Source organism: Poecilia latipinna, unplaced genomic scaffold, assembly GCF_001443285.1.
Source record: "Poecilia latipinna isolate Pla-1442-1.1 unplaced genomic scaffold, P_latipinna-1.0 Scaffold84, whole genome shotgun sequence".
In the NCBI taxonomy this organism is placed as follows: domain Eukaryota; kingdom Metazoa; phylum Chordata; class Actinopteri; order Cyprinodontiformes; family Poeciliidae; genus Poecilia; species Poecilia latipinna.
In genome coordinates, this window is record NW_015112700.1 from 197576 (window position 1) to 221359 (window position 23784).

At 37.7% G+C, this 23784-nt stretch overlaps 1 protein-coding gene across 1 annotated transcript in view; it reads left to right on the forward strand.

Moving 5' to 3' along the window:
- Positions 1-23784, forward strand: part of LOC106938846 (corticotropin-releasing factor receptor 1-like) — an 82043-nt gene that overhangs the window by 3282 nt on the left and 54977 nt on the right. Inside the window, exons 2-4 of the mRNA XM_015021036.1 lie at positions 11278-11359; positions 14239-14298; positions 14687-14812. Of these exons, the coding sequence (XP_014876522.1) occupies positions 11278-11359; positions 14239-14298; positions 14687-14812 (268 nt within the window). The remainder of the gene's footprint in view (positions 1-11277; positions 11360-14238; positions 14299-14686; positions 14813-23784) is intronic.

The following is a 23784-nucleotide window of genomic DNA, read 5'->3' on the forward strand; positions in this document are numbered from 1 at the left end:
ATGGCTTTTTCCCCTCTCTGAGGGACTTCACAGGACTTCGTGGACAATGACGTTATCTTTTCAACTTCAATCACTATTTTCACAAGATCTCTGGCATTTCACAACAAAACGTGACGTCTGGAGGAGGCAGAACCCATCTCCTTACTGCAGGGTAACTTTGTTAGACATTCCCGTGCTGTTGAGTTCATTAAAATTGGTGCCTCCGATTACTTCAGTTGTCATTAGCCACTCCTATATGAAGCTTTCAAAAGCCATCTGAATGAATTATTTGTTGTGTAAAGTCATTGCTACATTAGTGATTTTAAACTTCCGACTTACAAGACATTTAAAGAAATTCAAAAATGTTATATTTCATTCTAGCATTTTACAAGTGGAATAATTTTTGGTAATACTAATTCATTTAAAACAGGAAAAAGAATGTTTCTTCGTATACAGTAAAAGGTTAGGTTTGAGCTGCATAACCTACTTTTTGCAAAGCATCCACACGTTAAAAGCAACTCCTTCTAATCCTTAAGCATCTGAGCTACTGCCCAGGTAAGCCTGGCAAAAAAATCTGATCCAGCTGAGGTGAATGTCTTCATGCACGTCCTATCTAATTGTGAGAGAGGAGCTGCTGCACTAAGAATAGTCAAGAATCTTCTGCACAATGCCTCCCCTGTTTTCTATTTGAGTCCCCTCTGTTATGATTTAAGACCCCTCTCTCACAGGCAGACACACACATATCACATGTCCGTAAAGGTCATTTGAAGCTAATCGCTTCAAATGAAGATGCGAAGCTCTCGGTGCGATTAAAAGATTCTGTGACAAACGGCAACTATGCATCCATACTTTTAGAGAAGCTTGCAAGTATGGTTAAAACAATCTACAGAGAGGCTTGATAGACATTTTTATTGCGTTTTGTTACAATTATTATGGCTTAACGCATAAAGCCGACGCTAATAACACTTTAAAATTGTAAACTACTTTTTCGAGAGATCCTCGAAAAAGACGGGATATAATATGTCACGAGAGTTGCCACACCTATTGGTCGTCTTTGTACAGAAGGAAAAACAATCCATTTGAGTTTGATAATTTGAGACAAGTCACCTTATAACCAGGGGGACTTGTATTGAGAACATTACGTTGACGTCACGCTGCGTTGAATCCCGAGCAACTTGGGGTCATTGTTTTGTTTACATGGCTTGTTGTGAGGATCTGGAGCCTGGATATATTGGACAGATTGCGGCGAGGTGCAAAGAGTGGGTCTCTCCGTGTGAAGGGAAGTCTTTATATGAGCATGTGAAGAAGAAGTTTGCCACAATCAATCAAACATAAAATCTACTTCATATTTTTGTTATTGTAAAGTACCTTATAAGATGCAGCATCTTCATGCTTTTGGGTGCAGAATCGGAGTAGAAAAACTACAAACTCTAACGCAAATATATCCCATAATGATATGTGTATGAAAAAAAAAAATCTTTCATTACAGTAACATAATCTCATACTGAGAAATGTGTATTGATTCAATGTTTAATTTGAGGACATTTGTTCAATGTGGAACGGAATCCAAGTTTGAGTAAAAATGTCAGCAAACAAGGCTGGATGAGGACTGAAGTTTATCTTTCCACCACACATAGTGAGGAGGACGGTAAAAAAAAAAAAAAAATATATCTCCAAGGCTGCCTGAGAAAATGGCAGCATTGTTTTTTTTTTCATTTTCAGTCATGTCCTAGTCTGTGCAGGTGAGGCCCATTGAGATCTGAGGTTTCATTTTCAAGAGAGAGCTGATGAAATCATTCTACAATAGAAAGTAGCTTTTGTTGCAAATAAGCTTCGTTCAAATATTCCGCTCCATAACAAGTCAAATTCAGCAATTAAACTGGGCAGATGAGATTACTATTAAATGCAATTATTAAAAGTAATATAATTTAAAACCTTGAGCTATGCTGTTTAGCGGTAGGGAGTTTGAGCTACTGCAGGAAGATGCATTTATGTTCAGGCTTTCGGCAAAAATCTTAGAAAGCACCGTGACATAAAAACATGAAACAAGTGATTGATGAGCATACCAGAAAAAAAAAAATGTTTAGATTTTATCTTTTTTCTTTGTTTTTTCTGAGCAAGACTAAACAGAGACGATATAACTTACACACAGGAGTTTGGATATGATTGGGACAACAAAAGATTACACAATAGACATTGTTCGTGTTTTGTTTTGATTACAAATCCGACCATGCACAATGCAGTAGTTGGCAGAAAACAAAAATGGGTGGAAACAACCAACAGTAATTCTGTTTACATTGCAAATGCTCTGCTGAGTACAAAGTGAGTGAATATTAGAAATGATTGGTATTTTTTTTTGGGGAAAAAAAAGAATAAAATAAGAGAAAGTTTCAAAGCCAAGTCAGGGATGTCCTACTCCGTTCCTCAAGAGCTGCTAATTTTCCGGCACAGCTATTTTAAGCAAACAAATGACCTCCTTAGCATGTATTAAGTTCTACCCGGGGACGTGGCAGAGACCCGTCATGTAATTCAAGTGTGTTGAAGCAGAGAAGCAACTTCAGCATGCATGACGGCGCCCCTAGAGGACACCACTCAAGAAGACGCTACTGGCTTAAGTATTTTTGAAGCCACAAATATAACCAGTCATATCTCCCCAGACTAATATTTACAGTTCAGTTTATTGCACTACAAAAAGGATTATTAATCTGCATTTTTGTCCTGACGCATCAAAAACCACCAGTTTTAAAATAAGCAAATTTTTCTAGATCCGCTCCGTATGGCAATCAGCAGGTTAAAACCTGAAAACTTTTTTTTTTTTCTACTATTATTCAAATTGTTACAACCTAACAAATCACCAGGCCTCTGTAAAACCTTCTTCAGAGTTTAAATTACACAGTGCACAATGTACCTTGTTTTGGATTGAATAAATATCAGATTTAGGCTTGAAACAAATGATTTGATGCATTAATGAGGAACATCTTGAAATCAATTCATTTTCTGTTTCAAAACTACAACATATTTTCTGAGTCTGCAAGTGCAATCTTCTTTTTTTTTATTAATATGTATGATTAATTGTCAAAATAAAGCAAAGTGAAAACATCTTGTGCTGTACTTCTCAGAAACAGAACTGGAAATGTCTAAAATCTGAATCTGAAGGTCAGACTGGACATTGTTTCTGTCTGTGGAAGCTTGATGGGTGCATTGTACTCTGATGCCGCTTTGTAACTTGGCAACTTTGTCCACAAGGCTTTCAAATCCCTCTGGTGACACTTTAAGTGACTGTGTCAAATCTATCAACTTTTTTTTGGGGGGGGGGTGGTTTTAAGACTTTTTGAGACCCCTGAAAGCACACATTTTCAAAGTGTTCTGTAGCGCAGCAGTCACTCCCAGTCGGAGCCGGAGCTGCTCCCTCTGCGTCCCGACGGCTAATGGACGTAAATGTTCTTTACCTGAAATAAATCACTGCACAAAAATATAACTCTGTATCTCTGCTGATGTTTTTGTTCCGTTTAGACTGTCGTTGAAAATACAAAAAAAAAAAAGCCATTATTTCTAATGTTCGACTTTCTGTACCTTCCTAAATGATTAAGCTCAGTAGAAACTAATCCAAGCTTAAAAAAACTTAAACGCGAAAGATAAAAATATATATTTAGGGAGTTTTTATTAATTACAAAATATATATATATAAAAAAAATGTTTTTATTCATATGAAAGCAAAAAAAAAACAACAAATACTTCTCTCTTAAAAAAACATTACTCAATATTCCATTTTATCTGGATTTACTGTGTTACCTCTTCATGGTTTGACTTATTAAAATTCTGTTAGATAGTTTAACATTGGATATATCTGCCTTAAAACACAAATATATATATATTGATGCTTAAACTGTGATCAAAATGTAAATATTTTATTTGCAACAGTCAATGAAATTAACTGGAACTCACTTCACTAAATGTCCCACTTTAGCTCAGTTGTTGTATTGTTGTGTGTTGCTTTACAGAATGAATAATTATTAGAAATGTTATTTTTATATATATAAAAATCTCATCTAAATACATGCCAAAGATGTACTTTAAGAAATGCACATAAATAAACGAACATGTGCATAACGCAATAATGAACATGTTAGATGTTACATGTTGGATTTATATTGATAAAATATTAAAAGTGTTTCGTACTTTATAAGTAAAACCTTAAACAAGTTGCTTTTATTGACTTCAGTTCTAATTCTGTAAATAAAATGTATTTATTTCTAACAAGAAGAAACTGCTCAGGTGTTGCCCACTTTACCCAATGTGATATACTAATGTTTAGTTTTTAAAATGATTTAAGTTTATACACGTAAATGTGTCTAAAGGAACAACAAATGCATAAAGGAAAGCAGAAGAAGAATAAAATATGTTCTGTGGTGCAACAGTTTAAATTGTAATGCAAACTGGGGAAAGAAAAGACCATCAAGCACAGAGAAAACGTTCCTCTTCGTACTTCTGTTCTGTCTGTAATTGATAGGGAAGGGCAACAGAGGAATGATCATTGTATTTTGCTGACGAACCACACCTATGACCTGCAGCTATTATATCAGCAGCTTGTTCATGCCGAGGTTAACAAATGTCTGACTGACTCGTTCTACAGCACTTCCAGGTCACAGGATGCTTTTGTGAAAACAATAAAGAGCGGCACACACATCTGAGCTCCAATCTCTGGCTTTGTTACACATCTAGGCCAAGTGCAGTAAATAAGTCAAATAGAATGAGTCATCGTGACACCAAACATGGCAGCAAAGAGCCTCCTGCACACATGACCAGTCACCTCGGTCGTGCTTAACTCTGGAAATGATCAAAAACCGAAACGAGCCAAAGCAGAGAAAAGATTGGGGGGGGAAGGATCACATAATGAGCTCAAAGTATGCACAAAATGAGGCACAAAATGCTTGTAATAGAAAAGGTTTGGATCAACAGCTCCTCTGGACTACAAAATGTTTTACTGCTGGGCCTCGGGCAGCTTTCGGAGTGTTTTAACTTACTCACTTGGGGAAGGTTTTTTCCTCCTCTTCGCTCCACTGCTTTTTCATGAAATCCTCATATGGCAGAAACATGCAGAAACAAAACTGCTGTATAAGAGCCAACAAATAGGCTGCTGTAGCTCTACCTCTGTCTGCTTTTTGTTCTTTTTACTTTGTTTTTTTATTGTTACATTGCAAACACAATGTACATATTCTTGTAATTTGCAAAATCCCGCTATATTTTAGTGTAACAAAGACATATTTGATAAGAAAACTAATTTACTTCCTGGTTAATTTGATTTCCAGAATGCAACTCGGGCTGACTTTTTTTTTTTTCCTTAATCAACAGACAAAATTACATTCAAACAAAAGGAAAGCAGCACACGGTTGTGAAGGAGGTGCGTATGCTGTTGTCCTGTCCTGAAATTGAAGCGCTGCAGTTTTACAAGTGAAATCCGAGTCCTTAATCAGCCTTGTAATAGTTGTCAGACTCTCCTCTTCAGTGTTCCCCAGATATTTATAATTGAAGTCAGCGGCTGGACCTCATTCAGGCCATTCAGACACCTTTAATAGGCCGTGCTTCTGCATGCCGCGCAGACTGAGGCATGGCACTGATGCCGACCCAGATAGTGGCTTTTACACATTTCCCTCATCACAGGGATGATTTTTTATCTTTTTTATCTTTCACCTGCTGGATTTGATGCCTGTTCCTTCTAGTTATGAGGTGAAGCCTTTGTGTAAGGTCCATCCCAGAAGAGCTCAAGTCCAGAGAACTCAGCTGTGTTTCTGAGCAGACTTCCCCCCCCCACTGTGCAATACCGTTTCAGGTTACATTTCTCAATTCAGCAGCCAACTGTGCTGAGTGACAATAGTTTTCCAAGGTTCTCCTAAGCCCATGTGGCTAAATTGGTCACAGTAGCCAGGTGGTTTCTCATGCAGCGAGAATGAAGAAAGAACGAATAAATTGGCATACTAAAAAGGCTTTTGTGTTTAGATTTATTGTGATGTTTGCTTGATGTTTTGGACATGTCAGGCTTTTTCAAACTACTAAATTATTTTGTACTCGCCCTCCTTCTTTAAATGCTTACTTTTTTTTTTCAATCTATACAAAAGAACACATCCGTTCATAAGTGTAAAAACAGGCCTAACACCATCTGAAGTGTTGAAAGTCAACTAGCATTTTTCCTGGTTTCTCGCATACAAAATATTGATAAATATTGTTTTATTTGATATTTTCCAGAAGGTAAAAAATGATTGCAATACCAAGTAATATTTCAGGACACCAAGATTTATTCCTGAAGGCCTTTCTTTACTGAAACCAACGGGCTGAACCTAACTCCTGAAAATGCTTTACACATAACATTTTATGGCTATGATTCGCAGAAACCATGCACAATAATGTATTTGCACTCTTGGTCTTATCTGTTTGGCTCATGTGTTTTGGACATCTGTAGCTATTGATTCTGCACAGTTTTGACCGTCCTCACACTCAACCTCTCAGCATCAGCTGACCTTGCACTGGACTTCCACTTCACATATTTTTATGGTACTAGGCTGGAATTTGCTGATTATAGGTTTGCACTCAGGACCACCTAAGTTGAGACTGAAGTCAACACCAGGACTTCTTGTTTTTAACTAGCAAAGTTACAAAACATTGTTGGTTACATTTAAGTTCAGTCAGGAGTACTGTAGAAGCAATCTGTATGACTTGTACCACATGAATTAATACTGATGTAGCAATGGAAGTGATTATACAAGCTGAATTCAATGGTTTGGAAGGGTAAACAAATTCATTTGTCAATGCAACGAATGTAGGTTAATGTTTAAATCTAAGAAACCTGTTGTGGTTCTTTTTCTGTCACGGGTAGAAGATCCAGGAGTTTTCACTCTTTCACACTGATGGTTTCGCATAGAAATGGCAACATGATACTTTATTTTTTTTTATCAGAAATGTTGTCATTCTGCACAGTGCTATGGTAAACTTTTTGTTTTGTGTTAAAACATAAAACAGGCCGATTTTCTGTCCAAGTGGTTTGTAGCTTCCGCTGTTCCAATTTGGATTTGAAGATTATTTCACTTTAAGCTTCGTCTTGAAAAGTGGAATTTCTGCCTCTTTGCGGCTTTGCAGCTTTGTGTTAGTCATAAAGTGGCTATTTAGTACTATATAGAGTGAGTCATTATCCTAATACGAGGGTAGAGTAAAATCGGTCAATCTTAGACAGCATTAATGGAGATTTTAAAAAGTTGGAAGGTAAGTATCGTCTGGATTCCTGTTCACAATGGATGAAATAAGACGTGTAAGAAAATGAATCGCCATTAGTCAGAGCCTTGGCATGTGTTGATTTGGGGCCTTTTTTCTCCATTTGTAAATTAACAGTTTGGCTGAATTCAGCTGCTGATGACGGCATGCCACCCAGAAATAGCTGCAAGATTGGTTGCCACAGCAAAATACAGTTTAGATTAACTGTAGATAGCATGGCAGACTTCGGCGCTGTCATCTCAAGAAACCCATCAGCCATAAATGGACCCCATTTTGGAATCGGTACATCAGTTAGATGAGCATTTCAGCCAGTTTCTTGAAGGAAAATGCCCCCCCCCCCTTTCTTTTCCTCTGGAGTCAGGCGATGCGTATTTTGGCGAGGGGCCAGCTTCTCAGCTGGGGTCACGTCTGGCCCGGACCGTCCTCATCCAGATTTTTTTTTTTTTTGTCCTCTTCTTATTTTCGTTAAAAGGACATTCATTTCTCCAGGGCTTGGTAAGCAAAACCTAAGTAGAAGAAAAGCTTGTTTTTGTATTTTAACCTGCTCTTGCTGGTACTGAATCTAAAGAGATGAAACGAATCCAGTAAGAGGTTTATAGACACCTTTAATGGGAAAAAATGCCAAACTACTTTGGGGCTCTTAACGATGCAGTTCAGATGTTCTTTTTTTGAAGTGAAATGATTATACAGCTAACAATTACAACAACTGCTAAAAATAAGAATTGAATCAGGCCATTATGGATTTTCCTAAAGGTCTAAATTATACATAGAAGCTCAAATTTATACTAACACCCTCACTAACAGTTGGCTAAAAGCTATTTAGCAAGTTGTGCTTCAACCACATGCTTTTAGTACTCTGATGAGTTACTGGCATCATTTTAGGTTGTGATAATTCTCCTTGGAGGAATTAGTAGAGATAATTTAATTTAGTTTCCTTGACTGACCCTCGCTTTAAGTGTAAGCTACAAGTTTTCCACAAAGATAAGTTTGGAAGCAGTGGTGAGGGTCATTCCAGGTCATCTCCATGCTGTTTTCTGACACAAAAATGAATAAAAAAACAACCAAGAACAAATAAAATAGACATCTAAAGTGCTGATGCATTTTCAACAAAAGATCTGTGCAATAAACACATTCCTCGTTGCAGGTTGAGCCAGATGGCTAAAGCTCTTCATCTTAACATATGGAAAGTGACATTGTGGGTGGACAAAGCATTTGCTGCTTGCACAGTGAGCTGTGGGGAGGGGTTGAGATTTTTGTTTTTTTTTTTCATTACCATCTGTTAAAAAAAAAAAAACATGTTTTTTTTTTCTTCTTCTTTTAGCTTACTTCCGTTTCCTTTTGTTGGAAATCAGCCAAACAGTTCTGGCGCCAAATTTTTGTTGGAACGGCAAAAGTAGTGTGAATATAAACAAACTGATCAAGATTCATCACGTCTCCTGCCACGTCTTATTGAAGGAGGTCGGATGGTTCTTGGTGGCTACAAAAAGCATCTTGCTAATTACCCAAGAGACATGAAGCACATAGGAGTGGAGGATGGGTGTTTACATTTCAGCAAGGACATTTTCTGGGTTTGAGTTGGTTAGAAGAAATCCACCATAGATTGTCATCAATTCAAATGTTTAAGTAAATAGTGGAAAAAATCTTAAATTTGTATGATACTGAGAGCATGTAAACATCTGACCAGAAGTAAGATTCTGAAAATGACTTAAAGTTTCATGCTACTTCCCCATCTTTTACCCTGAAGTCTGTTTTCCATAGCTGTAATCCTCTTTCATAACTTTTTAAGTGTTTTTAATTATGCTGATGTTCAGCTTTTGTAAGTGTTTTATTTGTTGCTCTGGTGTAACTTTATTTACTACTCCCTTGCACACTGTCTACAGTATGCTGAAAATAAATGAAAATGATTCTGTGCATACTTCTTCACGCACACACACACCTACACCTGTTCAAGTAATTATTAACCACAAATCTGCAATTAAGGTTGAAAATGGTAAAATCAAGATGCCTTTTCCTGCCCAGAGAGGCATACATCCAAGGTTCTTCTTGCAGTCTTGTGTTGTTTATGTTCCTGTTTCTGCTGGTTGTTGTTTTGAAGTGTCGCTACTGTATGTTTCTGATACCTGTCTGGATTCACGGGAGCGTGAAAGCAGGCGCAGCAAGCCATTATGAACTCTGCTCTGAAATCTGGGGCACACCAGCATTTTTCCATAATGTGACCTGATGAAAACCTTTTGGTATTTCACGCCGTTGACACTGTCTGTTATGAACACGACCCTGATCAAAGGACGGCGCATCTAAATACAAATAACTGATGAGCTGTGATCAACTTAAAGTTCTACTTTACCATCATTTTCTATTTTAAGGAAGGTTTCGAATGATAAATTATCAATGGGAATGTTTTATTCAAGGAGGAAGTGAAACCTGGGCTCTATAGGGTAACCGTAGCCGACCGGTTGTGTTCAGGAAACTGTTGGACAGTCGTAAGGTGTAGCTCAGTTTGGCATTTGATGGAGAGGGATAAGAAAGCCAAACTGATGACTGTCTCGTTTTGTGTTATAAATCGCTACCAACATGAGCTGCATGTGTGCTGGCTGTGAATCAGTGGTTTCCAGATGTCTCCAGTGCGACACATAACGCGACCCCCCCCCCCCCTTCCCTCGCCTCCCCTCTTATTGTGTCGCCAGGCTTCCTGGTTTGAACTGTTTCCAGCTCGGCCCCCTGTCCAAAGCGAAGGAAACCCATTTAGGATCAAAGAGTGCAGATGCAATATTAATCCAAACAGCAGATTCCTCTTTGGTATCATTCAGTAAAACCACAAATACAGATTCTGTTGTTTCCCATCCCTCTGTGTGAAAGAGGAGGGCTGTTTATCTCATGCTGCTGTCTTGGTGGAAACACAACTCTGTCACATGAGACATGGCTGACGGAGGATGCCGCAGTATTATAATTATGTGCATTTTTTAATGTTTCTCTTTCCCATCTGCAGATGCAAAATACCCCGATGCCAAAATTATGCGCAAACAAAGAAAAGCTTTGAATTAACGAGTACAACCCATGTAAGATTCTTCTCCCACCCTGTTTCTATAAATATTAGGATGTTAAAGGTTAGGAGTAATTGCCAAAAAAAAATAGTTTCTATTTTTTTTATTAAGCAAAAATATTGAGACAAGTGTTGAGATTTTAAAAATAATATAAAAGAAATGAAAGAATCCATTTGTTATCTGTATCTGCTCTTTCTCTGAGGGTGGTGGGAGGTCGGTGCCTTTCTCCAGTAGTTATCAGGTGAGAAGGGGTTAGCATACTGGACAGATCGCCAGTTCCTCACAGGGCAACACAGAGACACACAACCATGCATTCACACCCTCGTACCTGGTGGCAGTCTGGAAAGACCAAACATCCTAAAGGACATGAGGAACCCAGAAACAACCCGTACAAGCACAGGGAGAACATGCAAACTCCATGGAGAAAAACACCAGACTGAGATTTGATGCTGCAGGACCTGTTTTTGCTGCAAGGCAACAGTGCTACCAACTGCAACCATGGAAACAACCAAAAGGCAGCACTGTAAATAGTTCTTGTTTTTATTTACATTTTTTTTTGTTTTAAATTATTAAATTAGAAGTACAAAAATGACAAAATTATTCCTACACTTTCCATAGCAACCATTAAAACCATAATAACCAATACAAATGTCTTTATTGTCATTACCGAAGTCACGCCCCTCGTGTTTTTGCGGTCCATGTGGTATTTCGCCATAATCTGTAGCTCTGTCCACAAATTCTCAATCAGATTGAAGTCAGAAGATAAAAAAAAACAAAACAATTATTTTATAACTGTTATAGTTATAAAAGGGGAAAGCAGGAGGATCTTATGTTTCTTTCAGGGGTCCTAAAAGGTCGTTGGGTTTGGTTTAGTTTAATCTTATTTCCTGTAAAGGAATTAAAGATTCATTGAGCTGGTCAGAGAGAAGACATGTTAATATTTGATTCTGTGATTAAGCCTGACCTCTGTCGCTCTCCTCTTCACTGTCTGCAGGTGTTTGCCGTTGTGAGCCTCCTCCCCTCGGCCTCCTTAGCAGATCTGACATGTGAAGCTCTGCTGGCAGGGAATGTCTCATGTAAGTCGAAGACGAGCATTAACTCGACTCTTATTACAACACTGCAGTCTGTTTTGTTTTTTTTTCATTCTTTTTTTTTTACAAGCAGCTATTTCCCAGAGCTGTCAGACCTGAGTGTTTGAGCTGCTTGACTGTCAGAACACTTGTGGGATTAAATTGATTTCCAGTCGTCTCTTTTTTTTTTTTCATGTCCATAACCTCTAAATGCCAAAACCTCATCTTCAGTCTCAACTTTGTCCTCTTGAATATTGGCAAAATGTCTGTCTTTATTATTTAATTTCCTTGTAGAGCTCACAGACTGAGGAAAAGCAGGAAATATAAATATTTCTCTCTCTCTTTATTTTTATTTTTTCAAAACAAAAATGCCCCAGGTTGATCCAACTGGATTCACAAGTCTTTGTTTTCCATAAGCATAGTCTGGTGTAAAATTCAAACCATATGATAACCTTGAGGAAAAATACCACAGTCTGTACTTCTAAATGTTAGTTTCATTTCAAATCAGATATGCAAATATTACCACTGCTGCTAAAGAGTATCCTGCTGTCACAATAAGCATCACCAACTGATTAGCTAGAGATCAATATTTGGAAGGAGGAAATATGTGAAAATAATTTTTTTTCTCTTTATCGACACACTGGTTTTTATTTTAAATACATGAAAAATATTCTCTTGGCTGCAAAAATGCTACACCGCTAAATTTGTGTGCTTGCTTTTAAAGAAAGAAATGCCTTTTATGTACTTTTTTTTGTGCTTTCTCATGGAGGTGCTAAAATGTTCCATTCATGGACAGATGATGCATAATGAACAAGTAGATAATTCCTGCAAACTAAATGCCAGGATGGTTGTTTATCGGTGCCTTTCCTCAACGACCCATTTTTTGATCCAACACCCACATTGGCAGGATTACAGGGACATCCAATTCTCCAAATTAAACCACACAATGCATCCCACTGTGCAGCAGAATGATGCTGAGACACGATGGCGTAGCTCTCCTATAGCCCTAAATATCTCCACTTAAAAATAGTCTGAGCTGTTAAATGACTTGCGTACCCAATTTATTTATATTGCCGTATAATGTCACGCGCAGCTGAAGCCCATGTATGATGCTTCAATAACTTCAAACAGTAATGTTCAGACAGTAGTTCTGCACTATTAATTTCCTGACCTATACCATTAGTTTTACGGCCTTTCCTTTTCAGAAGCGTCGAGCTTGTTGCGCAATGCAAAATACGCACAGGCCACACCAGAGAAAATTAGTGATGCAAAACACTCCGTCTTTAACATTGGTTCATTTAGTGAAGATTTATAGTCCAATTTAATTAATGAGGAGGAGGAATTCTGGAGAAAAGTTGTCTGAAAGACCAAAAGTTGTCTTGGAGACAAAACAAAGTGGCACCCTTCAGAGAACTTTAAAAGCTCTCTATTAAACGCAGTGGTGTAATTGGAAAGCCATCCAGTGGTTGTGCAAGTGTAACTTTTTTCACGTAACTGGTTGTCATCGTACATGTGAAGGTTTGACTTTACTGCACCATGTACGCCTGGAAATGTCCCGAAGACTGTGTTTTACCACTTAATCTATGTACGGCAAGTCTGTTTTCAGGTGGTTCTTTTCAGGTTAGCCGTAAAAATGAACTTCAAACTAATGTGTGTGATGGATGGAAGGGAAGCTAAAATACAGAGATCACAGCTGGACTCTGTTTTCCAATTTATTTGGCTCAGACACAGAGAAAATAAAGATGCTGCTGCAGCTAGCTTTTGGGGCAAAACACACAGGGGAGCATTTGGAGATAAGTTATTCATTTTCATGCAGTCTGCAGAAACCATTAGGTGTTTAGCAACAGACGATGCAGGAGAAGTAAAATCTGTAAGGGGAAGCATTTTCTCACCTGACAAACTTTATGCTCACAAACAATAACCAAGGTCACCTCAAAAGTCTGTCTGTTGACTACCATGCATAAATTATGTTGAGCTTTCATTCCTTAGTTCTGGGTTCATTGTTTTAAATCTAACATTCCAGTTATTTAAAAAATCTGGGGCAAAATGTATTGTTAACAGAGAGAAATGAGTGTTTCCTTCTCAGATACATTTTGTAGCAAACAGACTCCCTCCAACCTTTTCTGTTGCCAATAAGTAGCTACATATCTCATTGACAATGTTTTTTTTGTTTTTTTTATCAATGTGTCTACGAGTGTATCTTCAAGATGATGTCGATAAATAAATGACTTTGTCTTCCACATATGGAAGTTCTATGTGTTTTCTTTCTATGTGTGAAAAATAATGTACTCTTAGAAATGGTGGCAAGACAGATGGGAATTTTTCAAATTTTTATCTTTTTTTTTAGATTTTCAAGCTTTTCAGGTTTAACAGATTCTGATGAAAAATCTAATATCACATTGTCCCTTAGAGAGTTTTCATGTTTTCGGTCATATTAGTACTTTTGAAATTGCAAAGTCATGTTTCAGGCAACAACTTGTTTTGTTTTTGTCTATGTTTAGGAATTTTTTTTTTTTTTTTCGTGTTTTTCGCACCACATACGTGTGAAAACACTAGTTACAGGAAGAGGTGATGAAAGCTCAATATTGAGTGCCACCTTTTGCCCCAGGGGAGGATCCCTTATTTCCGGATTCTTTTTATCCAAATCCTGTGGAGTTATTGCAGAAATAATGGCCTGACCTTCAGGGCACGTCTAGATTCATATTTGGCAGGTAGCGTCCTGGAATTGCTCCAGGAAAGGTCCGTCACCGATGTTTACCGCCACCCTTTATTCCTTCTCATCTCTTGCTGTTGAGAAAGATCTAATAAGATTTTTATAACCTTGAATAAAAAGTGCAAATGAAGACTGCGTTTGCTGATGAAGCTTGTTTCTCTTTGGATTGCAGTGCAGTCCCTGGTCGCCTCCTGGAACCAAACCCTGAGCAACACCACGAGCCAGTGGAGCGGTGAGTCGGACACGTTACGCCTCTCAGACGTGCTAAACCGATTCCCCACGAAGTCACTACAAAGCAGAGTCACTGTGGAATACCACGCAGGGGAGCCGAGTTAGGCACAAACCAAGATTATTAAAACTAACATCAAAGACGGGGGAGCTGTGCTGGAAATAGATCGGGCACCGGAGACGATGTTCTCGGCTCAGCGAAACAAAGCACAGGAGTAATCATTAAAACCTGTGCACACACGAGCAGGATATTCAGCGCCACGGCTTATTTCCAACACGACTGCTGCATTGTCAGTTTCGTGATGTCTATTTGTAGGCGAAAATGTATGCACAACTGCTGCTGACGTTTTTTATTTTTTGTATTTTTTTTATTTTTCCCCCTCATCATTCAGGCTCAGGAATCTACTGCGAAACCTCCATCGATGGCATTGGCACCTGCTGGCCCAGGAGCAGCGCTGGCCAGATGGTGTCCCGGCCCTGCCCCAAGATGTTTTATGGTGTCAGATACAACACCACCAGTAAGTCCTGGCTGTCGCATCCTCCCAGTAAAAAAATGAGGCACAGCAGATTAAATCCAAGATTTACAGTGCTGTGGAAAAATAGTTTGTACCCCCTTACAAATATTTCATTTTGTTTCGCTTCAATCTTTCAGATGATCAAACTAAATTTAATGTCAGACAAATATCCAAGTAAATCCGAAACACAGTTTTGAAACCATCATTTTATTCACTAAGGGAAGTAAGCTATTCAAACCAACACCTACGTAAAAGTCAAAGGCCCAATAACCTCATAATAGATTATGTTGATTATGTTGGTAAATAATGTCATCAAAGTATTGTGAAAACTGGTTTTTATTTTGTCATATTGGAGTTTTTTTTTTACATAAACTGCCTGGGTTGCGCAGTGGCGCAGTTGGTAGAGCTGTTGCCTTGCAGCAAGAAGGTTCTGGGTTCGATTCCCAGCCCCGGTCTTTCTGCATGAAGTTTGCATGTTCTCCCTGTGCATCCATGGGTTTTCTCTGGGTACTCCAGTTTCCTCCCGCAGTCCAAAAACATGACTATCAGGTTAATTGGCCTCTCCAAATTGCCCCCTAGGTGTGAGTGTGTGTGTGCATGGTTGTTTGTCTCTGTGTTGCCCTGTGACAGACTGGCGACCTGTCCAGGGTGTACCCCGCCTCTCACCCAGAGCAATAGCTGGAGATGGGCACCAGCACCCCTCCCGACCCCACCGAGGGATAAGGGTGTATAGAAAATGAATGGATGGATAAACTGCCTGTTTAAAATCACCCTACAGCATTTAGTATAAATTTAAAAGTCCAGACTTTGACTATGCCACTTGAAAACCATTGGTCAGAAGTGGACTTCTGTGTAATTCAAGAGTGCTTTAGCTTAAGGTCAAATGAATACTATATATTCTTATACAGAGTAATATATAAAATATCCACATTTTTCTGTCAATGAATGAAATCGTCATTTAAGAACTGCATTTTGTTTTCACTTCACTGATCTTTCTCTGATATTAAAATGTGCTTATGGGTCTGAAACAACTTAAGTGTGAGAAGACAGTAAAAACACAAGAAATTTGCAAACTTCACAGCACTATAAATCAGCGTCTCTCTCACACCCAGTTTCTTCTCTCCACTTTTACCCTGTGGGCAAATCCTGTTTTTGTTTGCAGAAATTACCATGAGCATATAAATTAGTGAGAAGACACGTGAAATTTTAAAAAGATCAAGGAAAAAAGATCATGGATGCAGAAGTTATTAAAGCTGGAAATGCTCATAGAAGATCAAATCAATATGACCGGAAAAGTACAGAAGAAAAACCCAACTGTGAAAAAGTGTCTCTGTCAGCCCTAAACGGTGAAAAGAGGAAAAGGCCTTATCTTAAAATCGAGGCTGAATTACTGACGTCTGAAGCACTTAAGCCTGATAAGTCCCCGAGGTCTCTGAGGTCTCTTCAGTCGTTTGCGTTTGTTATTGTGTCAATAGAAAGAAAATCAAGTTAGGAATTAAAAATCTAATTATTCCTCTTCTATTTATAGCCAAAGTTCTTCTGAAGAAATTACATTACGTTTGTTGCACATAAACCATGGGCAGTTTATTTCATTATTGTGTTTTTATACGGCAAGAGATTTGAGGTTTGCTGCAGAACATGCAGTTAAATGTTGAATAATTTATCACTTTTTTTTTATTGTTTTCAGTAAAATCTACACCAACCAATTTAAAATTCTAGTGCCGAATAGTCTAATTTACATTTATTTTTAGAGCTTCTGGGGCTGAACTTTTTTTGAACTTGCTCGTGAAAATGTTTAGACTGAAGTCGTTCTAACTGAAGCTACCATGCTGTATCAGCTTTGCAAATTTAATTTGATGCCGTCTGAGGGAAAATCTCTTCTCAAAATTAATAATTCAGTCATACATTTATCAGCTGTCACAAGCTGATTTGTTTTTTTGTTTTTTTTTCCCACTTCACATCTCTGTGTGTGTCATCGTGACAAGTTGTGGTCCTGAATGGGATTTACCTGCTTCTGTAAAACTGAAACTACCTCACACTCTGCTTTTGCTACTCTTGATATACGAACAGCATGATGAAAAAGTAGCCAATTCCACTACATCATCATATTCCAAATAATATGTCTGTGTTTTATTGAGTGGCGTTCGAAAGGTTTTAATAATTCAGTTCATGATTTTTATCATTTTGACATATTCAGTATTGCTCCAAAGGTCTTGTCTTACATGATCTTTCATTTATTTAATGTCTACATTGTTTTGTTCTTTTCTCTTTGGTTCCTAATATTCTTTTCATTCGTTACTTCTTCTTCCAGTCCTAGTTCAGCCTTTCTGTCTCAATTTATCATTCATATTGCATCAGTCTGCCTGTTTGCCTTCTCTCCCAGCTGCACCCTGTTTCTAATCAGCCACCTGCCTCTTGTCAGCGCTCACGCTCTTCAGTATTTAAGCTCCTGGATATTCATTGTTTATTCCTGGAGTCCTTCTCTACTTTTTTTTTTTGTTTTTTTGTCTGTCTCCCAGTTCATTTGTGTCCCATGTTTCAAAAACTCTGCATTTGTTCTGGTCTACTAAAATATTCACCACAGTTCTGCCCTGAATTTGGTCCTTTAAAAAAAAACAAAAAAAAAAAACTAAATTAAAACGTGATAAAAAAACAAAAAACTTTCATTTCTGAGACACTTTCCTATTCTGTTTGCACTTGCATATAATTGTTTGAACAGAGGAAAGTGGTTTCCCATTGGAGTCTGGAAATTGTACCCAAGGATAACATCAGACTTGTGGACATCGATCATACTCACATGTCTCGCCTGATTTAATTATCTGTTTCTTCTTTGAGGTGACAAATAAGTGCAGCCTAAATGTTTAGCTGGCCCGCCGTTTAGTGGGAATGTACAGGCGATATTGGTGTCTTTTAGCTTAGTTTAGTCTCCACCACTTTCTGAAGGACATTCACACTCCTCTTTTCTTTGTGACGCTAAACAAAAGTGACTTTTTCTATCTTTTTTTTCTTTGAAAACCACGGCCAGCTGTGGTGTAAAACTAAGCTGTGAGGGTGCAAAGGGTGAAGGAAAAACAGAGAAGTTGAATCTCGGGTGGATAAACAATGACTTTATGGCATCTGCGCTGCTCTGAAGTTGGAAAAAAGCTGCAGAGTTTGGAAACGACTAACAGTTATAAAATATTTCCGTAATATGATAGGAAAAGTGCAACGACGTGCAAGAAAATTGTTTTGTGTGTCCTTAAAAACTTTGTTTTACGAGTGCGCTCTCCACATTTTTATGTTGAAATTTTTGAGTGTTTGAAGTCTGAGTATGTTTATGTAAACTTTTTTTTTTTTTTTAATGTTGCATAAGTCTCTGTTGTAACATCAGTCTAATCCCTGTTTAAAACATTTCATGGCCAAACTCACTATAACCATTTACAAAGATCGAATGCTGCACTTTGTAAATGTGTTCATCCAGACACATAAAAAGGAAAATAGGTTGTATTACAAGTAATGAGCTTTTAAAAATGTGATATAGTCTTCACGAAATTACTAAATGTGGTCTTGTTCTTTCCTTTGTTGTTTAAGAAAACTGTCTTTGAGTCATAGTAAAGTCATAAGAAAAAAAATAATATGCATATGAATAAAAAAGTTTTCAGCTGCTGAACAAATATAAAATGACAAATCAGACTTACACAGGAAAAAAAGAACACACTTTTTTAATAATAAAAAAAAATCAGAAAGAAGTCAGAAAACAAGAAAACCTTTTTGTTTTATCAAAATTTTAATTCATATTTTCAGGATTATTTGCACTGGGGGAAAAAAAAACTTCCTTCAAACAGGGGTAGTTTACTGCTTTTCATCATGTGCAAATAAATTAAAATGTCAATTTTATTCATTTTCCAACAATGCAAATTTACAATTTGTGTTAAATCTAACCCCTGTGGGCTTGCTGGCAACATTTTTATCCCCCCAAAATGGATTTATATCAGAACCTGCTCCTTTCTGAGCAAGAGGAAACAAAACACTTTGTTCAGGACCTAGAAATGTGCTTGCGTAAACTGACAATAAAATCACGTCATCTGTCACTGTCACGATTCATTGTCAAAATGCTGAATTTGCCTCGCACTTGTCCTGCTTTATAGTTTTTAACTATAAAATCTCAGGGCTACAGTAGCAGTAATAAACGTATTAACAAAGGGTTTGCTTAGCAGTCGGTCTGTATTTAGGCCACCGCAGCTCTCTGTCTTAAAGTAAACAAAAAATTAACTAAACAAGATGAAAGCAAACATTTCTTTGTATTTTGAAAGTCTGAACTCCTGAACCTTGAGGAGCCTCTCCAGAGAGAAAGTGAGCCGGGCTGGAAGTCAATCGCAGATCATCAGTAATTTGACTCTGTGGGGTTTGTTGCACATTCAGGATTAAAGTAATCTCCACTCGCATTTGGCCTAACAGCCCAGAAAGATTGCCCGGTGGCTGGCTTTAGAAGTAAAGGTCAATAGCTGAGAGTGTTTCTTTGCTTGAAAGCCGTTGGTGGTTTAAATACTTAAACTCGATAAATTGTAGAGAATTAACAAATGATACCTGCAGCAACTGTAGTGGTTACTTCAAACATCAGTTATGTAGTAAGTTGTAACAGCAGGTAAATGAAGAACATTTGATAAAAGATCTTCTTTTTCTTTTTTTTTGTTTCTTCCCAAAGTGCTGCTGAAGCGCCATCCTGGCAACCTTTCTCTTCATTCGGTGACGTGTGAATACATTATTTTTGCCCAAGGTCTCCCGTTCCGTTCCCTTGAGCTGACAGTCGGATTCTTTTTAAACATCACGAACACTTAACAAAAGGCCGCAAAACTTTCACTGAGATTGATGTTACTCAAAAAACACTCAAGAGCGTACATTTAAAAAAAAAAAAAAAAGGAGCAGATGAGTCAGGGTTTTCAGTGGTGGAGTCATGCAGAAGATTTTAATTTAAATGCTAACCACATCCTCATCAGTCGCAGTTGTACGTTTTGTTTAATAAGATGAAATGGGTTTAATGCTGGGATTATGTGGTAAACACTGCGAATCTTAAACTTGATTGATAGGGGGGCTTTTTTTCGGTGCGGAGTAATTATAAAAATTAGATTATGTTTCAGTTTGATGCATCACAGCTGATGAATTCACATTGATTGGCAGATCCCAGTATCAGGAAATTATATCTCTCCTGTTGCAACATGCGGCTGATGAGGGGAAATGTAGCAATGGAAAGATAAGAAGCTGCAATCTTCTCTTTCATATTTAGTCATGTTAAGCAGTTTAGCCAAAAATGATTCAAACACCTGGCGGACTTGGACTTAAAGTAACATTTTAACTTAACCAGCGTGTTTTTAGTGGACGAGAAAGGAGGACGTAGTCAGTAAAATGAATACACTCTGCGTAGCTTCCAGTGAAGAACGGCAGAATCAGACGCCGCACTTTTGCACAGTGATGTGCTTTTACATTGTGCTGCTCAAGCCTTGTAAAATAGAGAGTCTCTCAACACAAGCCCGCAGGATGCAGAAGATTTCAAAGATCCTAGAAAGAAACCTAGTGAGAAGTGTCTCTTAAGGCCTTGCGGTATCCACAGTAAAAGACGATTGTGGGTCTAAAGTGTCTAGAACTGGGAATATTGTTGAGACGGAAGGAATCCCAACCAAAGGAGAATATTTGAAGATTTTTCCAGAAAATCTGAGGCCATTTAACGTCTCTGAGGTGACCAGAAAACAAAGGCCATTAAATCTTGAATCTCGAAAGCTCTTTGGGAAAATTCCCGAAGACGCAAAAAATTGAACCATGTGAAACACCACGGCTTCATCATAGCAGCTGTCACAGTCATCGCCTAAGATCAGCAATAACGCCTTGTGTCTGAACTCAAGATGAAACGTCACATAATTCTGCAAATATAATTCAGAAGTTATTTAGGAAAAACTAGATCTTTTCCAGAGGTTACTTAAAGCATTTCTATTTGGAGAGTCATTTGTTGTTGGTTGGCTAAGCCAAACAAATCCGACTCCAGAACGGGGTCATAATATCCGCCACTGGAGTTGCTGATGGTATTTAACACCCAGGAAGTTGTTTTCAATGAAAACAGCCAGAAGCCATGCAGTTACTCTCTGTCTAATGAAAGTAGTTGTTAGTAGTTTGTAATGTTTTCTGGAGGCGTTCTTTGGTGGCAGCATTTTGGAAAGAAACATCTCAAATATTTTCTATAAATGTATCTTTCAGAACATAATCAAATAATTAATTACATGTGGTTCATTTTCACATGCTGTCAAACTTTTAAATGATTTTGCCCTGATTAAGATTCAATGACTCGTAAACTTGTTGCAAATAAAAATAAAAGAAAGCGTCGTCTTGCCTAGAGATATTTACACCCTGGTGCTTTCGCGACTGTTTTTTGGTCATCAGATTTTTTTTTTTTTTTTTTTTTTGGCTGCTCATGTTTATGGAAACAAGATACTGAAAGTTCAACAAAAATGGTCCGTTGTCGTCAAGAGGAGGTGTCTGTTTTGGGATATTCAAAGCTAACTGAGCTTTATATGAACTCCTTGTTGGGCTTGAGTAACAGTCTGATATATTTCACTACGGGGTTATGATGACAGATGAATGTGAGGTAGAAATAGTCTTCCTCTGACAGTTTGACGTCCTTTACAAACTGTGTAATTTAAGCTATTGCTCCACAACGCCATTAATTACACTCACAAGCTTTATTCTGAAATCTTAACGTTCAGATGTTTTGCAGCGAAGACATTTTGAGTTATCTTCACCGAGACACTTGACAGGTTCTGGAAGTTGTAAAAGGTGCTGCCTAAAATAAAAGAGAAATGCGCAGGAACCAAAATAGTCACTAAGGAATGCAGGCAAGCCGCCTAAACAGGGTGTATCTAATTTAATTTCCGTTGCTACTGAGAATCAAGGTTTCCTTTATTCACCAAGGAGCTTTTCCGCCAAAACCTCTCTATAATATTGAGATGTAAACACAAAACGGTGTTTTTGAGGGGAAACTCTTGAAATCATCACACAGTTGAAGTCATAAATTCTCCTAAAACGCTCGTGGGCCTGCATGGTCCGACGAAGCTGCGAGGGTTCTGCAAAGTTCATGACTGTTTGTTCAGAGCTGAGGGAAAATTCATGTCCTCATTGGGCCTAAACTGAAGCGAAGACAGATTTGTTGTACAAAAACATACTTCTGTGTGTCTGTACTCCACACGCACGCACGCACGCACACACACACACACACACACACCCCCCCACACACACACACACACACAAAAACTGTGAAAAACAGAAAAGAAGGTCAAAATGTTGCATGCAGAGATCTCAGAAAGCCTTCCTTGAATGGCAATTTTTTTTGGTGCCTTTTTAGGTCAGAAATTAAATATTTAGGATTAACTCCCAACTATAGTTTATCTTAAATGTTTTTGCTGTCACTGCAGCTGACAAAAAAATACATGGAAAACATGCATTCATTTCATTCAGTATTTATTAAGAGAAATAATTTATCTTCTAAAATTTGTAAAAATGTCCCTACCTTCTTCCATGAAGGGAAACCTCAGTGTATTTTATCAGAACATTATGATGTTTGCCTAATAATTGAGATAAAGTTCAAATAATTTTACAAAATTTCCTCACTTGAATGAAATCCAGCATCTGCCTTCTCTAGTTAATCTCTTATGTGTAATTTCTCGGTATAAATTCAGCTGTTCTTTGAAACATGGAGGTCTGCTAGATAGCATGGTGGTGACAGTGTCATGCTGTGGGGATAGTTTCCATCAGCAGTTACAGGGAGGCTTGTCAAAGTGGAAGTGAGGATGGATAGAGCTTAGCAGTAGAAGCTGCAAAAGACTTGAGGACGGCTTGGAGATTTACCGTTAGGAAGCATCTTCTATAAAATGGGTTAAATATGTGACATAATGGCCTAGTCAAAGTTAAGACCCAAACTCAGTGAAATGTTAGTGGCAAAACTTGAAAATATATGTTTACAGGCTTCTATGCAATCTGACTGAACTTTAGCTATGTTTAAAACATAAATAGATATTTTATAACCTGGTACAAATAGACTATGCTTTATAAGATTAGCATCTTTCGTTGTAGTAGCAATGTTCTGCTATTGATCAAGTGGAAACAGAATTTATCCCAAATGGATGAATCTAAATGACTTAGGAGAGATACTTTTGACAATATATTGACTTGTGTAAATTCTTGGGGTTGATCTCGAGGTTCCCAACAAACTGAAAATATTTGAAGCTTTGTTATTATTTTAGTTATTTTTTTGTGCTTTTGTTCCTGTTTCTTGTCAACATAAAAACAAATGAATAATAATAATTACAGAAAAAGGAAACTATAAAAAAATTTTTATAACATTTTCTATGAGGTTAATTTTTTTTGATGAGGTTTTATGAACCTTTACACCCCGTCTTAACCCACATTGTAAAAACACTCCAGACAAAGTATCTAATGCAGCATTTATGGTTCATCTGTTGAGCAGTTGTACTTTTCCTCCCTGTAGACCCATGTTGCTGCAGCGTATAAGTGCAGTGGAATTCACAGCTGGTTTTTTCCTCAAAAATCCCATCTTTCCATTCCCAGTTGAGGTCAAAGTAAGTGTTCAGAAACATTTAAAGGTTGTTTTTTTCCAAGTTGCATCATAAGACGGGGTGCCAAAATGACATTAGGTCTAAATTTAGCATATTGAGGAAAAGAGTGGGGGATATGTTTAGGCGACTTGCCGTTCTCTATTTTGTGCACGTTTATGTTGAACCTAATGTGCGACATCCAACATGTCTGTTTCAAACTGTCCTATGATTGCCGTACACTCCTGGTAGTTACATCTGTCTGCAGATTTACTGATGCAGTTTGCTAATAATGGACATAATCTTGTGTCCAATCCAATGGACCTCGTGTCAGGTTTCCAGATTGGTGACAAAAAAAAAAAAATATATATATATATATATATATATATATATATATATATA